Consider the following 17556-nt stretch of genomic DNA (forward strand, 5'->3'; position numbering starts at 1 on the left):
TGCTCAGTCGTGTCCTACCCTTTGCGACCCCATGAACTGCAGCACACCAGGCCTCCCTGTCCATCACCAACTCCTGGAGTTTACCCAAACTCATGTCCATCAAGTCACTGATGCCATCCAACCATCTTATCCTCTGTCGTCCCCTTCTCCTCCTGCCCTCTGTCTTTCCCAGCATCAGGGTCTTTTCAAATGAGTCAGCTCTTTGCATCATATGGCCAGAGTATTGGAGTTTCAACTTAAAGCATGAACTAATTAATTAAAATTGGGCATTGATTGTCAGCATGTGATTGGGATCATAATTTTTCCAAATTCTACCATTATTAGTTCCTAATTGGCTATGCTCAGTCGCTCAGTCATGTATGACTCTTTCTGACCCCATGGATTGTAACCCGCCAGACTCTTTCTATCCATGGGTTGCCATTTCCTTTTCCAGGGGATCTTCCTGACCGAGGGATTGAACCCCCATCTCTTGCTTCTCCTTCATTGCCAGGAGGAGTCTTTACCACTGCACCACCTGGGATGCCCTCCTTGTAGGCAGATCTTACCCAACTGTCCCATCCATTCCTTGGCATAATCTACTTACTGCCTAGATTTGACAGGTCTTGGAATAATCTTAGAAATGAGCTTGAAGTTGTCTTAGTTCATATTTTTTAAGGTGTTTTTTAAAAAAGCTTAAAATGGTCTGTCTACCAGTAATATTAAAACTCAAGCTGGAATCAAGATTGCTGGGAGAAATACCAATAACCTCAGATATGCAGATGACACCACCCTTATGGCAGAAAGTGAAGAGGAACTCAAAAGTCTCTTGATGAAAGTGAAAGAGGAGAGTGAAAAGGTTGGCTTGAAGCTCAACATTCAGAAAACAAAGATCATGGCATCTGGTCCCATCACTTCATGGGAAACAGTGGAAACAGTGTCAGACTTTGTTTTTTTGGGCTCCAAAATCACTGCAGATGCTGATTGCAGCCATGAAATTAAAAGACCCTTACTCCTTGGAAGGAAAGTTATGACTAACCTAGATGGTATATTAAAAAGCAGAGACATTACTTTGCCAACAAAGGTCTGTCTAGTCAAGGCTATGATTTTTCCAGTGGTCATGTATGGATGTGAGAGTTGGACTGTGAAGAAAACTGATCGCTGAAGAATTGATGCTTTTGAACTGTGGTGCTGGAGAATACTTGAGAGTCCCTTGGACTGCAAGGAGATCCAACCAGTCCATTCTAAAGGAGATCAATCCTGGGTGTTCATTGGAAGGACTGATGCTAAAGCTGAAGCTCCAATACTTTGGCCACCTCATGCTAAGAGTTGACTCACTGGAAAAGACTCTGATGCCGGGAAGGATTGGGGGTGGGAGGAGAAGGGGACGACAGAGAATGAGATGGCTGGATGGCATCACCGACTCGGAAGGATATGAGTTTGAGTGAACTCCGGGAATTGGTGATGGACAGGGATGCCTGGCGTGCTGTGATTCATGGGTTCACAAAGAGTCGGACAAGACTGAGCAACTGAACTGATATGTTATTTGTAACATTAAAACTCAAGTATATGTTATTTGTAAAAGCGCTTTACATGTATAATTTTCCATCTGGAATGTAGAGCTGAAATTTATAAATAATATATGTTTAGGGCAAATACAATACGATTTTTCACTTTTCCAGATTCCAGTTTCTACCTTGTGCATCAAGGCTGATAAAATTTTGACATACCAAGACAGTTGATACTGCTTCTTAAGGAAATTTAACTGTAGTTTGTAAGACTTTTTAAAAAATGACATTTATGCAGTTTACAGACACAGTTCCCTCTGTCTCTCTTTCTCTAATCCCAATAGGTTTGTGTGCCTCTGATTCAAAGCACAATAAGCATTGATTCTAATGCTTCACCTCAAGGGAGTTCATCTCGTGTAGCTACTACTCCAGGTTTAAACCCTATGACCCCAATACACAAAGGTAAGAGGTAGACCTACTTTGGGTTTTTTTTTTTTTTCCTGTATTTTTTTTAAGACTTTGAATCAAGTTTTTGTTCCATGTAATTTACATAAAATTAATCACATAATTTTGGCTCCCATATCACAAAATTGTTTTGGTTGTTTTCTGAATGTGTTAGGACTTCCCTGTTGACTCAGGTGGTGAAGAATCCAGTTACTGTCTACTGCTGTCATTGCATTATTATAGTTGGATAAGATCAACTTTTTTCTAAGACATCATGTGAAGTGCATTAGATCCTTAGGTTTGTTTTTAGAATCTTAGAGTTATTATTAAAAGTAGCAGGTCTATTCTGAGTCGAATTTTATATTTTCAGAAAAGCCTGAATATTAATATTTTAAGGTATAGGTAAATGCCTGAGATTTATTTTCAAATGGTGTATGACACTCATCTTGTGTGCGTAAGACTCTAATCTTGTTCTTCTTAACCTGGTATGTTTAGTTTTGGGGCTGTGACTTCCTTGACCAGGGATTGAACCTGCACTCTGCTAGGGTGCAGAGTCTAATCAATTGGACCACTGGGGAAGTCCTTAGTAAAATTAGTATTAGGAACTCTGTTATGGGCTTTAAACAAAAACTCTTCAACTTTTATTTGAGAAACAAATTATTTAGTCTTAAATAAAGGTACATTGCATTGAAATGAAGTAAACAGAATATATTTGAGTAACTAATCATACATAACTTAGCTGTTTTGTTTTTTGAAGGTGCTTCTCCATATGGAACTCCCGTAAGCCCTCGGATGAACTTGAATTCAAATTTTGGAATGGCCACAATCCCCTCTATACAACTTTTGGGGCTTGAAATGTTGCTTCATTTTTTGTTGGGTCCAGAAGTTGTGAGTTTTGCTAAGCAAAACAAACTTATACTGAGCCTAGGTATTTAATTTTAAAAAATTAATTTCAATTATTAAAACCATTCAGAATACTGTAAATTGGGGTGAAGAAATTTTATGTCTTTTAATAGAAAACATAGCAGACAACCTAACATTTTATATTGGGAAATTTATTTCATAAAGCTTTGGTTTTGAATACCTGTCTTTTTTTTTTTTCTCTTTTAGAACCACTTGAACATCCATTAATCAGCAGCTCTTCTTTTTTTTCCAAACACTCAAATACACTCATCACTGCTGTTCATGATAGCTTTGTTGCAGTTGGAAAAGATGCTTCTGGTGAATATTTAAGAGAAGATTTTTATTGCTTAAACCTGTGTTTAAAAATAAAATAGTAAATATTTATATGGTGCCACTTGTTTCTCGGGGAAGGCAATGGCAAGCCACTCCAGTACTCCTGCCTAGAAAATCCCATGGATGGAGGAGCCTGGTAGGCTGCAGTCTGTGGGGTCGCTACGAGTCGGATACGACTGAGCGACTTCACTTTCACGCATTGGAGAAGGAATTCTTGCCTGGAGAATCCCAGGGACAGGGGAGCCTGGTGGGCTGCCGTCTATGGGGTCGCACAGAGTCGGACACGACTGAAGTGACTTAGCAGCAGCAGCCACTTGTTTCTAGATTGTTCTGCAGGAGCTTTATATGTAATTCATTTAATCTTAACAGTAACCTATGTGTTAGCCCATTTTGCAGATAAGGGATTGTGTTGTACAGAGAAGTAAGTAACTTGTGCCTGGTTACATAGTAAGTGATAGAGCTATGATTCATACCTGGGCTTTGTGATTTTAGTATCTATACCTAAACCTCCTGTGTTCTAAAGCCTATCAAATAATGACACATTTCAAAAATAAGATAGTTTGCTATTTAACTTGCTGAAAGATTTTTTTCTAGTGGCTTTCAGGTATCCTTCTGAATCTTGGTTTTTCCTTGTATCAAAAATAAAAAGTGTTCACTAACAGAAAATATGGTTGATAGAAAAATTACCCAGAGTGTGTTAGTCCATTTGAAAACATCTTTCTCTAAACAGAAATGAGGTGATAGTCAACCTTTTAACTCAGTTTATAATATACTATTACAAGGAGAATTATATTCCAGAGTATTGCTCAGTTCATTTCTGTAGTATAAGCATAAAAGGGGGAGCCTTTGTACTTAAATCTACTTCATTCTAAAGCACCTTTTATTTTGTTTGGCAGATATAGTTATCAATGCTATTTGGAAGGAGTTAATTAGCTTGGTGAAGTCAGTTATTGAATCAGGTAAGCACTGTAATGATTAAGACTTTTATAGCAGTCAGTGAATTGTTTGGCTTTCATATATAAAATTTATTTTAAAATCACTTTAAAGTATTGTATCTTCTAGACTTCTATTTAGTCAAATCACTTTATTTTTTAAAAATTAATTTTTAATAGCTCTCTGAGTATATATTTTTACTCCTGAATTTACTGTATGTTCACCCCTAAAGATACATCTTTAGAACTATAAACCTTCTTGTACTTTTGGATAGGTAACAAAAAAGAGAGACCAGGTTCTGAAGTTTTGACTCTTTTATTAAAATCTTTGGAAAGCGTAGTGAATTCAGAAGTATTTCCTGCATTGAAAACACTGGTAAGTACAATACCTGTATGCTGGAATTTTAAAACCATACTCTGAAATTGAATTTTATTTTGAAGGTACTAGCACAGATCAAGATTTGGGAAGACATTTTATATCAAGTGTTTATCAGCAGTTTAGCCCTGAAATAAATGCTGTCCCATTGGTTTTGCAGTCATTAGAAACCTTAATAAAGTAAATGATGACAATGGCAACTCCAAAAATCTTCCAGTGTGATGAGACAAAGCATAGGCCGTACAGAAAAAATGGGATAAGAGGCGTGAAACTTGAACTGAAGAAATTCAGATGAACACTAATTTTATAACGATTGCTGAGCTCCACTAATTGTTACTTTGTACATTTGAAAAAATACCTAGTAATAATGTTGTAGAGCTTTTGCATTTTAACTGTGAACTATATAGTAGAGAAAAGAAAAAGCAATTTGGGAATACTTTTTGTAATAGTTTCCCAAAATAATCTGCAGGTGGAACAAATCATACCCTTACATAAACTTTGAGTCTGTTTCCTTTATGGGCTTGGCAGCGATATCTGCTGTGACAGTAGAGGATACTGGTTAATAGCCAGGCTCTAGTATGAGGTTGAACCTCAGCCTGACTATTGACTGAGTGAACTTGGACACTTTATCTATTCCCTTGCCTCTCTGTAAAGAAGAGATGTAGTAGTAGGTTCATAATTAAATGAGTTGATAAATGCAGAGCATGTGGGCTGGAACAAAATAAATGTGTCTATGAATGCTTAGTTATCGTTAGTTTCTGTTCAAAATGAGAGTATGTGAAACCATTTTCACTAATTATTTTTGTCATGTCATTGTTAAATACTTCAGGTTAATACTTATGTAATAATACATTTGGATGGCAGTTTGATAGGCTCTGTCACATTTGAGAGATGTGTCTTAGATCCAGCTTTTAGTTAGAAGTCCTTTGAATATTGGCTTCTGGCACTAGTGAGTATGTAATTGATTGCAGAATTTCTTTTTGTAGTGTAAAAAATAGACTCTAGGACCATTAGTTTTTAAAAAGTTGGAATAAACTATGCATATTCGTTTATCAGTTAAGAATATGTCTATGTAGACTGAAAGTTCAAAGTATCTCATGGTACAATATCAATAATGTCATAAAAGAATAGATATACATGACAGCAAGCTCAGGAAGTTATGTTCTCTGTGTACTTTATACGGAAAGTGAGGTCTAAGAAAACTCCAGACAGCATTGATTATTCCTGGAGATAAATAAAGACTTTTTTATTTTATTTTTTTATATTTCTGTACTTGAATGCTTTAAGCTAATGAGGATGTGTTTACATTAATGAGTGAACATTACTTATAATAAATTGTTAAAACTATAGTTAATACTAATGACTAATGTACAGTAAAACCTTTTGTCTTTCTTAGGTTCTCATGGAAATTACAATTAAAGGACTTCCTCAGAAAGTATTAGGTTCTCCAGCATATCAGGTTGCTAATATGGATATTCTTAATGCAAGTATCTTAGATGTAATGATATGATTAAATTAGCTAAAAATCCATGGTTTTTTAAGTTAGAGAAACTTAGATTGCAGAGTTCGAAGAGAATTGAATTTGAATATGCTGATTATATTAAAGGAAAAAAAAATCATAGACAAAGTATAGGTGTGCCTCAGAGATAATTACAAGTTCAGTTCCAGACCAGTGCCAAAAAAGTGAATATCAGAATAAAGCAAGTCACATGAAATTTTTGGTTACCCAGTGTATGTAAAAGTTATGTTCACACTATAGTCTATTAAGTGTAAGTAAATAGCATTATGGCTTAAAAAAACAATGTACACACCTTAACTTAAAAGTACTTCATTGCTGAAATTGTAACTTAATCACTTGAGCCTTCGGTGAGGGGGTCTCGCCTCTGTATTGATGGCTGCTGACAGAATCATGGTTGCTCAAGGTTGGGGTGGCCATGGCGGTTTCTTAAGACAACACTGATGTTTTCTGTGATTGATTCTTTCACAAATGATTTCTCTGTAGCATGAAATGCTGTTGGATAGTGTTTTACCCACAGTAGAACTTCTTTCAGAATTGGAGCTAGTCCTGTCAAATCTTGATGCTGCTTTATCAATTAAGTTTATCCTGTTGTCATTTCAACAGTCTTCACAACATCTTCAAGAGGAGTAGATTCCGTCTTAAGAAACCACTTTCTTTGCTTATCCATAAGGAGCAACTCCACATCTGTTTACATTTTATCATAAAATTCAATCACATTTTCAGGCTGCACTCCTAGTTCTTTGCTATTTCTACCACGTCTATAGTTACTTCCCCTGGTCTTGACTTTAAGCATGCCTTCACTATTAAGTTTAATAATTTCTAGCTTTTGGTTGAAAGTGAGAGATGTGCAGCTCCTTTCACTTCAACGTTTAGAGGCCATTTTAGCATTGTTAATTAGTCTAAATTCAATATTGTGTCTCAGGGAATGCTGAGGCCAGAGGAGAGGGAGGGAGACAAGATAATAGCTGGTCCATCGAGCAGTCAGGACACATACTAAGTTTGAAAAATCGTGAGAATTACCCAAAATGTGACACAGTAAACAAATACTATTAAAAAAAAGGTTCCAGTATACTTGTTCAAAACAGGGTTGCCACAAACCTTCAATATGTAAAATATGCCGTATCTGCAAAGCACAATACAATGAAGTATGCTTGTGAGGAATTAAATAATGGCATATTGATGGAACTATTTTCCTGGATTAAAGGGTTCTAGAATAAAAATTTCTCTTTGCTTTTATGTAAATGTAGTTTTGGTCACTGTTAGAAGTTTTGGAAGCTTCCTAACACTGGCTTAGTTATAGTGAAATATATTTAATATCTGCTGGATGGTAGGTATTGTTGATCCAGCAAGTTTTAAGTCAGTTTTTATATCTGGAATCTCTTAATATTCTTCAATTGCTTGACCAGATGGAACAGCAATATAAAGAACTTGATTTTTGTGTGTAGTTTATCGAAGTACGTTTGCTATCATTTTTGTTGTATCCTCAGTAATTTCAAAATTCTTCAAACTTAAAAGGGTCATATTTCACATAATTGTAGAAAACAAGTGTAACAAGAAGAGTGTACTGTTGATAACAAGAAGATTGATTGCCATCTCCCATCTTTCTTCAGGGAACCCCTGCTTTGTTCTTAATTCAGTTAATTTTCAGTAATAATCTATTGGAATGTGGTGTGGAAGATGAAAGGTAATTTTAAACTATTTATTTTGGAAAGTTTGTTGAATCATATTCTTTTGAGTTACAGACTATTATAAATTTTTTAAAAATTAAAATTGAGATTCATTTTTGGGAGTAACTTTGCTATAGTGTAATTTATTTTTACAGAAAGTACAGTTAATGCATAGTTCAGAATTTTTTTCCATCAGGTTTTTTCTCAACCTGGAAACACTTGTAGGCTGTGTTCTTTCTGGTCCAACTTCACCACTAGCTTTCAGTGACTCTGTCTTAAATGTTATTAATCAAAATGCAAAGCAGTTGGACAACAAGGAGCATCTTTGGAGAATGTGGAGTATTATAGTCACCCCATTAACAGAATTGATTAATCAGGTATGATATAAGTCAGCTGCATGTTTCCTCTCAAGTTTTAATACCTTGCCTTTTTTTTTCTTTGTTATATAGCACATGAGTATATGAATAGAAATTTGTATTTGAATGGGATTGGTTAATTTTCTGTTCTTTAAATTACTTGTGTTTCTACCTTATTCAAAAAAGTGTAACTTAGTGGGGACTAAGTAGTCAATTTTCTCTTATGATTAGAAAGCCAGAAGGCTCACATGATAGATATGGATTTCCCTGTTTATATCTTCGATTCTTTCATTTGTGCTATGGGGAATAATATGGACATCTTGACTAAACCATATATTCTTAGATTTCCATGGTCAAATCATGTTGGTGATTATCTCAAAGCCATATAGTAGTTCCTAAACCTTTAATTGTTGAGTTGACTGACCTTTACATTTAAATACTTAAAAAAATGATAATATTGGTAAGGTATGGAGCTCAAATTCTGTCACTATTAATAGTTCATTAGCTTTATCAATCTTTAAATGGAATTATTCTTTGAGAAATAGTCTGTTATAACTTACAAATGGAGTTAGGACTCTGAAGAATTATGTGATTATACAGTAGCCCTTATTTTAGCTACTTGAGCCAACACTCCATTAAACATATTTCTTTGGAAGAACAAGGTTTATGTTCCTAAATGGTTTCTTACTGTTTGAGGTCTGCTAGAGGAAATGGCAACCCACTCCAGTATTTTTGCCTGGAGAATCCCAGGGACGGGGGAGCCTGGTGGGCTGCCGTCTATGGGGTCGCACAGAGTCGGACACGACTGAAGCGACTTAGCAGCAGCAGCAGAGGCTGTTTTTATAAGTCCTTGCTTGAGTTTTACCTTCTGTGTATAGTAAAAGATCGTGGAATCACCTCTGGGATTCTTTTTTAGGACTTAAAACACAGTATATTGTTTCCCAGGGTTGCTTAAGAGATTACCACAAATTGGTGGCTTAAATCAACAGGAACTTTAAAGCTCTTGGGCCGGAATTTCAATAGTAAGATGTTGGCAGATTTGGTTTCTTCTGGAGCTCTAAAAGATAGTGTGTTCTATGCTTCCCTTAGCTTCCAGCAGTTGTGGATGTTGTGAATCTATCACTCCAACCTCAGCCTGTCTTCACATGGCGTTCTTCCAAGTATCTTCTATTAAACTTCCCCTTTTATAAGGACACCAGTTATTGGATTAGAGTGTGCCTTAAGTCAGCATGACTGACTTATTGCATGATTATATCTGCAAGGACCCTAATTTCAAAGATTACAGAGGTTAGGAGTTCACCATCTGTTTGTTTAACATCTCAACATTGGGGAACACGATTCTTACTACATGTGGTAAGATGTCACTATTTAGGACTAGAATTAGATGGTGATTTGTCTAACTTCATTAATTTTCTTTTTTCAGACCAATGAAGTGAATCAAGGCGATGCCTTAGAACATAATTTCAGTGCTATCTATGGTGCACTGATTTTGCCAATAAACCATATTTTTCCAGCACAAAATATTCAAATGGTAAGGTAAATTTTTACTTGAGGAATTTGCAGTTTTTAAATATTATGTTACTCTTTGAAATGAACTTCTATAAGACTTTCTTATGACTTACAGTCAGCTTAGGAGAAAGGAAAGTGGTGAAGAGAGTGAAGTTCCTCTTGACCTTTGTTAATTGCTGGTATTATGGCATTATTACAGTTCTTTGTTAGAGCTCTGTGAAGGTGGGCAACTTATTACCCTGTGCTAGTCTCTTCTGATACCTTAAGTGTTACTGAGTTTTTAAAATGTTAAAGATGTATTCTATTAAGTTGTTTGGTATGTAGATACACATTTTCTAAATTTTTTTTTATTATTGTTAGGTCACCATGAAGACCTTACTTAAAACTTGGTCAGAATTATATAGAGCATTTGCTCGCTGTTCAGCTTTGGTGGCAACTGCAGAAGAGAATTTATGCTGTGAGGAACTATCTTCCAAGATAATGTCCAGTTTGGACGATGAAGGCCTTTCAGTGAGTTTATTCTGATACTGACCTTTTTTGCATTTAAAGGATTCTTTTCAAGTAAATAATGTTTGTGAACTATCATTAACTAATGCTTTTAGTTTATAAGTAATGAAGTTAAGGTATAAAACAGGTGACACCTTTGTGAGACAATTTTGTGTCATTGGACTCGTAAGGTCCATGTATCGGGACCACTTGATGGTGATTTGCTTTTACCACTCTGGTGCGCCTTTGCCATTCTAGATAAACAGTACAGGGACTTTGCCATCCTAGATCTTGCTTTTTCATACCTGTTAGCTTTTTTGTTTTAATCTTTTAATTAAAAGATAATTGCTCTACAATATAGTGTTGGTTTCTGCCACATGTCAATGTGAATCAGCCATAGGTCTCTTCCCTCTTGAACCTCCCTCCACCTCCCATGCATCTTAAGTTGTTACTGAACCTTTGTTTGTTTGTTTGTTTTTTGGATTTTTAAAGATCAAACTTTTATTTCTATTAAAATGACTTCTGAATTTCAAAAATGAAGACTTGATTCCTATATATTTTACAGAAAAAGCATATATGAATGCATAGTTTAAGTGGTATGTGTGGTTTCAGCTTATTCAGTTAAATAAGTTTTTATTTATTTTTTCTTTTTATTTATTTTAATTGGAGGCTAATTACTTTGCAATATTGTGTTGGTTTTGCCATACATTGACATGAATCCGCCCCGGGTGTACATGTGTTCCCCATCTTGAACCCCCTCTCCCACCTCCCTCCCCGTATCATCCCTCTGGGTCATCCCAGTGCACCAGCCCCGAGCATCCTGTCTCATACATCAAACCTGAACTGGCAGTTTGTTTCACATATGATAATATACATGTTTCAATGCCATTCTCCCAAATCATCCCACCCTCGCCCTCTCCCACAGAGTATAAAAGACTGTTCTATACATCTATGTCTCTTTTGCTGTCTCGTATATAGGGTTATCATTACCATCTTTCTAAATTCCATATATATGTGTTAGTATACTGTATTGGTATTTTTCTTTCTGGCTTACTTCACTTTGTATAATAGCTGAGCCTTTGTTTGAGTTTCCTGAGTCATTCAGCAAATTCCCACTGGCTATCTAATTTACATATGGTAGTGTATATGTTGGGCTTCCCAAGTGGTGCTAGTGGTAAAGAACCTGCCTGCTAGTGCATGTAATGTAAGAAACGTGGTTTGATTCCTGGGTCAGGAAGATCCCTGGGAGGAGGACATGGCAACCCATTCAAGTATTCTTGCCTGAAAAATCCCATGGACAAAGCCTGGCAGGCTCAGACTGTTCATAGGGTTGCAAAGAGTTGCACACAACTAAAGCGACTTAGCACAGTGTATATGTTTTCATGTTACTCTCTCCATTCATCCCATATTCTCCTTCCCCATACCCATGTCCATAAATCTGTTCTGTACATCTGCATCTCTATTTTTGCCCTGCAAATAGGTTCGTCAGTACCATCTTTCTAGATTCCACATATATGCACTAATGTATGATATTTGTTTTTCTGTTTCGAACTAACTCTGTATAATAGGCTCTAGGTTCATCCACCGCATTAGAACTGACTCAAATATGTTCCTTTTTGTGGCTGAGTAGTATTCTATTGTGTATATGTACCACAGCTTCTTTATCCATTCATTTGTCTGTGAACATCTAGTTTGCTTCTATTTCCTAGCTGTTGTAAATTGTGCTGCAGTGAGAGCATTGGGTTACATGTGTCTTTTTCAGTTTTGGTTTCCTCACGGTATATGCCTAGTAGTGGGATTGCTGGGTCATATGGTAGTTTTATTCCTAATTTTTGGTTTTTTTTTGTAATTGGAGGATAATTATAATTTTGTGATGGTTTTTGCCATACATCAACATTAATTGGCCATACGTGTGGCCATCCTGAACCCTCTCCCACCTCCCTTCCCACCCTATTCCTGAACCCATCCTGAACCCTCTCCCACCTCCCTTCCCACCCTATTCCTTTAGGTTGTCCCAGAGCACCAGCTTTGGGTGCCCTGCTTCATACATCGAACTTGCACAGGTCATCTGTTTTGCATATGGTAGTGTATATATTTCCACGTTACTCTCTCCAGTCATCCCATCATTGCCTTCTGCCGAGTCCAAAAGTTTCTTCTTTACATCTGTGTTGTCTTTGCTGCCATGAAAGTAGAATTGTCGATACTGTCTTCCTAATTTCATATATATGCGTTAATATGCAATACTTTTCTTGGTCTTTCTGACTGACTTCACTCTGTATAGTGGGCTCCAGGTTCATCCACCTCATTAGAACAAACCCAAATGTGTTCCTTTTTATAACTGAGTAATACTCCATTGTGTCTGTACCACAACTTTCTTATCCATTCATCTGCCAAAGTACTCTAGGTTTCTCTTTCTATTCTGATTTCCTCAAAATATACGCATTGCTGGGTCGTACGTCAGTTCTGTTCCCAGATTTTTAAGGAATCTTCATACTATTCTCCATAATGTCTGTACAAGTTGCATTTGTACACAGTGTAAGAGGGTTCCTTGTTCTCCAAACCTCTCCAGCATTTATTGTTTGTAGACTTTCTGATGATGGCGGTTCTGATCTGTGTGCAGTGATGTCTCATTGTGGTTTTGATTTGCATTTATCTAATAATGAGTGATGTTGAGCATCTTTTCATGTATTTATTAGCCATCTGTATGTCTTCTTTGAAAAAATGGCTGTTTAGGTCTTTTGCCCACTTTCTGATTGGGTTGATTTTTTTTGTATTGAGCTGCTTGTGTATTTTGGAGATTAATTATTTGCCAGTTGTATATGCTGTTATTTTCTCCCATTCTGAGAACTGTCTTTTCACCTTGCTTACAGTTTTCCTGTAAAAGCTTTTAAGTTTAATTAGGTCCCATTTGTTTTTGTTTTTATTTCTGTTTCTCTGGGAGGTGGGTCATGGAAGATCTTGGCTGTGATTTATGTCATCAAGTGTTCTGCCTTTGTTTTCCTCTAAGAGTTTTGCAGTTTCTGGTGTTACATTTAGGTCTTTAATCCATTTTAATTTTATTTTTGTATGGTGTGTCATTCGTTTACGTGTGGTTGATCCATTTTCCCAGCGCCACTTGTTGAAGAGATCGTCTTTTCTCCATTGTACATTTTTGCCTCCTTTGTCAAAGGTACGGTGTCCATAGGTGTATGGGTTTATCTCCAGACTTTGTTTTGTTCCATTGATCTATATTTCTGTCTTTGTGCCAACTATACTGTAGCTTTGTAGTGTAATTTGAAGTCAGGAAGGTTGATTCCTCCAGCTCCATTCTTCCTAGAGGGTTGCTTTGGATATTTGGGGTCTTTTGTGTCTCCATATAAATTGTGAAATTTTTTTGTTTTAAAAAAAATTGAATTTAATCTACAGATTGCTTTGGGTAGTATATTTTCACTATATTGATTCTTCAGATCTAAGAACATTGTATATTTCTCCATCCGTTTGTGTCATCTTTGATTTCTTTCATCAGTGTTTTATAGTTTTCTGTATACAGGTTTTTTGTTTAAGTTAATTTATTCCTAAGAATTTTATTCTTTTTGTTGCAGTGGTGAATGGTGTTGTTTCCTTAATTTCTTTTTCTGATTTTTCATTGTAAGCATATAGGGATGCAAGGGATTTCTGTGTATTAATTTTATATCCTGTGACTTTACTATATTCGTTGATTAGCTCTAGTAATTTTCTGGTGGCATCTTTAGGGTATTCTATGTAGAGGATCATGTCATCTGCAAATGGAGTTTTACTACTACTTTTACAATCTGAATTCCTTTTATTTCTTCTCTGATTGCTGTGGCTAGAACTTCCAAAACTGTGTTGAATAGTAGTGGTGAGAGTGGGCACCCTTGTCTTGTTCCTGATTTTAGAGTAAAAGCTTTCCTTTTTTTCACCATTGAGGATAATGCTCGCTGTGGGTTTGTCATATCTGGCTTTTATTATGTTGAGGTATGTTCCTTCTGTGCCTTTTTTCTGGAGAGTTTTTATGGGTTGAGTTTTGTCAAAGACTTACTCTGCATCTATAGAAATAATCACGTGGTTTTTAATCTTTCAATTTGTTAATATGGTGTATCACATTGATTTTGCAAATATTGAAGAATCCTTGTATCCCTGGAATAAAGCCTACTTGGTCATGATGTATGATTGTTTTATTATGTTGGATTCTGTTTGCTCACATTGTGTTGATTTTTGCATCTGTGTTTATCAGTGATACCAGTCTATAGATTTCTCTTTTTTGTGTGGCATCTTCATCTGGGTTTGATATCAGGGTGATGGTGGCCTCATAGAATGAGTTTGGGAGTTTTCCTTCCTCTGCAATTTTCTGGACGAGTTTGAGTAGGATAGGTGTTAACTCTTCTCTGAATTTTTGGTAGAATTAACCTTTGAAGCCATCTGGTCCTGGGCTTTTGTTTGTTGGAAGATACAGTTTCAATTTCTGTGCTTGTGATTTGTTTCAAGTTTCCATTTGTTCCTGGTTCAGTTTTGGAATATTATACTTTTCTAAGAATTTGTCCATTTCTTCCAAGTTGTCCATTTTATGGGCATATAGTTGCTCATAATAGTGCCTTACATTCCTTTGTATTTCTGTGTTGTAATTTTCTCCATTTTCATTTCTAATTTTATTGATTTGAGACTTTTCCCTTTTTGTCTTGATGAGTATGGCTAATGGTTTATCTATTTTATTTTCTCAAAGAACCAGCTTTTAGTTTTATTGGTCTTTGCTATAGTCTTTTTTTGTTCCCCCATTTATTTCTGCCTTGAATTTTATGATTTCTTTCCTTCTACTAACTGGGTTTTTTTGTTGTTGTTCTTTTTCTAGTTGCTTTTAGTATAAGGTTAGGTTGTTAATTTGCTGTTTCTCTAGTTTCCTGAGGTAGCATTATATTGCTATAAACTTCCCGCTTAGCACTTTCACTGAATCCCATAGGTTTTGGGTTGTTGTGCTTTCATTATCATTTGTTTCTATGCATGTTTTGATTTCCTTAGTGATCCTTTAGCCTCTATATGTTTGTGTTTTTTACATTTTTTTTCCCTGTAGTTGATAAATCATACAGCATTGTGATCAGAAAAAATGCTTGAAATGATTTCAGTTTTTGGAAATTTACCAGGGCTTGATTTGTGGTCCAGGATGTGGCCTATCCTGGAGGATGTTGCATGTGCAGATGAGAAATAGTATGTACCACAGCTTCTTTATCCATTGATCTGTCTATGGACATCTAGTTTGCTTCTTTGTATTAGCTAATGTAAATAGTGCTACAGTAAACATTGGGGTTTAGTTCAGTCTCAGTCGTGTCTGACTCTTTGCGACCCCATGGACTTCAGCATACCAGGCCACCCTGTCCATCACCAACTCCTGGAGTTTATCCAAACTCATGTCCATTGAGTTGGTGATGCCATCCAACCATCTCATCCTCTGTCGTCCCCTTCTCCTTCCGCCTTCAATCTTTCCCAGCATCAGGGTCTCTTCAGATGAGTCAGTTGTTTGCATTAGGTGGCCAAGTATTGGAGTTTCAGCTTCAGCATCAGTCCTTCCAATGAATATTCAGGCCTGATTTCCCTTAGGATGGACTGGTTGGATCTCCTTGCAGTCCAAGGGACTCTCAAGAGTCTTCTCCAGCACCACAGTTCAAGAGTGTCAAATCTTCGGCGCTCAACTTGCTTTATAGTTCAGTTCTCACAACGTTGGGGTAGATGTGTCTTTTTCAGTTTTGGTTTCCTCAGGGTATATGACTAGTAGTGGATTTGCTGGGTCGTAATGATGGTTTTATTCCTAGTTTTTTAAGGAGTCTCCATATTGTCTTCCATAGTGACTATCAGTTTCCATTCCCGCCAACAGTGTAAGAAGCTTCCCTTTTCACTACACTTCTCCAGCATTTATTGTTTGTGGAGTTTTTGGTGATGGCCATTGACTCATGTGAGGTGATACCTCATTGTAGTTTTGATTTTCATTTCTCTAATAATGAGCAGTGTTGAGGATCTTTTCATGTGTTTATTAGCCATCCATATGTTTTCTTTGGAGAAATGTCTGTTTAGGTCTTTTTCCCACTTTTTGGTTGGGTTTTTCTGTTGTTGAGTTGTATGAGCTGGCTGTATACTTTGGAAATTCTTTGTCAGTTGTTTTATTTGCTATTATTTTCACCCATTCTGAGTGTTGTCTTTTCACCTTGTTTATAGTTTCCTGTGCAAAAGCTTTTAAGTTTAATTAGGTCTTACTTGTTTGTTTTTGTTTTTATTTCCATTACTTTGGGAGGTGGGTCATAGGATCTTGTTGTGATTTATGTCTTTCAGTGTTCTGCCTATGTTTTCCTCTATGAGTTTTATAGTTTCTGGTCTTACATTTAGGTCTTTAATATACCTATTAGCTTTTTAAAGTCTGTGCTTTGGAAGTTTGTGGTCTTAAAAATGTAGGTTCCTATTCACGCCTTTCCCTTACGCTATAAAAAGAATAACTGCTGTCAGCAGTTTGATATGTATCATTCTAGAATAAACCAATAAGTTACATATTTATATGCACATATATATATGAATACGGTGTTCTTCCCAGTTGAGTTTTATTTATTACTCTGAAGCAGCATTTTTTTTTTATTTGAAAAGATTTCTAGTCCTTGATAGTGGTTACCCTGCTGAGAAGAGTAGAGATAGTTATGTGTCAGTTATGATTATGGAATTTTGATACCACAGTATTTGTCAGAGTGGCTTTAAAAATGTGCTGTTACTGGCCATAGAGACAGTGAACTTGTTGAATGTTTTTGTGATTTTTAGGGAAAAGCTTGACCCTTGATTTTTGCTTTTAAATTCTTGTCTTGGATGGACTTACATTTTGTTCTCTTCTGAAGAAATTTAGAATCTTCCTAAATTTTATAAAATACACTGTTGAGGTTTTGCTTGGCATTGATTGCTTATATTACATTCAGAGATTAATTTGGATAATAATTTATATCTTTATAACGTTGAGTTTTTCTGTTCAGAAATATTTTTTTAGTTCTAAACTTAACCTAGCTTGCTTGATTTGGGGGGGTTTATAGTTTTTCAGCTAGTATAAATGGTCTCTTCCTTGCCTGTACTTGGTTACTACTGGCATATATGAAATCTCTTGTTAATATACATTTCTGTATGTTAAACAGATTTTGTGTCCTTGAGATTCTCTTCTTGGTCACAGTGAAATTCTTTTAAGACATTGTAGATTAGTGTTTTAAGATTTTTTGCAGACACCTTCATTTGTGAGATTGGAGTTGCTCATTGTCCAATTTTTATATTGTAGAAATGGTAAACATTATGTGACTAATAACATCTTGTCAAATATGTAACCAATTAGTTACAAATTTTAGGTTCCTGAAAATTTTTTATTACAGCCCTGAAGTTAAAGATAGGCTCATTTGTTCCCTTTTCTGTAAAGTTTTTCGTTTTCTACAAAATACAAATCTAAGACTTGTTACTGCTGCTGTTGCAAATTCATCATTTGATACTCACTTTGTTATTATCAACCTGTTGTTTAACTTTAGTTTTAGTTTAAGTTTTCT

At 36.0% G+C, this 17556-nt stretch overlaps 1 protein-coding gene across 4 annotated transcripts in view; it reads left to right on the forward strand.

Annotated features, from left to right (window-relative positions):
* Positions 1-17556, forward strand: part of RIF1 (replication timing regulatory factor 1) — a 64128-nt gene that overhangs the window by 15349 nt on the left and 31223 nt on the right. For 3 of the 4 annotated variants that reach the window (XM_055398688.2, XM_055398689.2, XM_088829418.1), the window contains exons 11-20: positions 1829-1946; positions 2686-2856; positions 3039-3149; positions 4061-4123; positions 4372-4472; positions 5869-5955; positions 7602-7675; positions 7855-8035; positions 9438-9545; positions 9884-10033. In XM_055398688.2, coding sequence (XP_055254663.2) covers positions 1829-1946; positions 2686-2856; positions 3039-3149; positions 4061-4123; positions 4372-4472; positions 5869-5955; positions 7602-7675; positions 7855-8035; positions 9438-9545; positions 9884-10033 — 1164 coding nt within the window. The remainder of the gene's footprint in view (positions 1-1828; positions 1947-2685; positions 2857-3038; positions 3150-4060; positions 4124-4371; positions 4473-5868; positions 5956-7601; positions 7676-7854; positions 8036-9437; positions 9546-9883; positions 10034-17556) is intronic. The other variant, XM_088829413.1, reaches the window with a different exon arrangement.

This window comes from Moschus berezovskii, chromosome 2 (genome assembly GCF_049115385.1).
Source record: "Moschus berezovskii isolate FMDL1 chromosome 2, NW_MosBer_1.0, whole genome shotgun sequence".
NCBI classification, from domain to species: Eukaryota; Metazoa; Chordata; class Mammalia; order Artiodactyla; family Moschidae; genus Moschus; species Moschus berezovskii.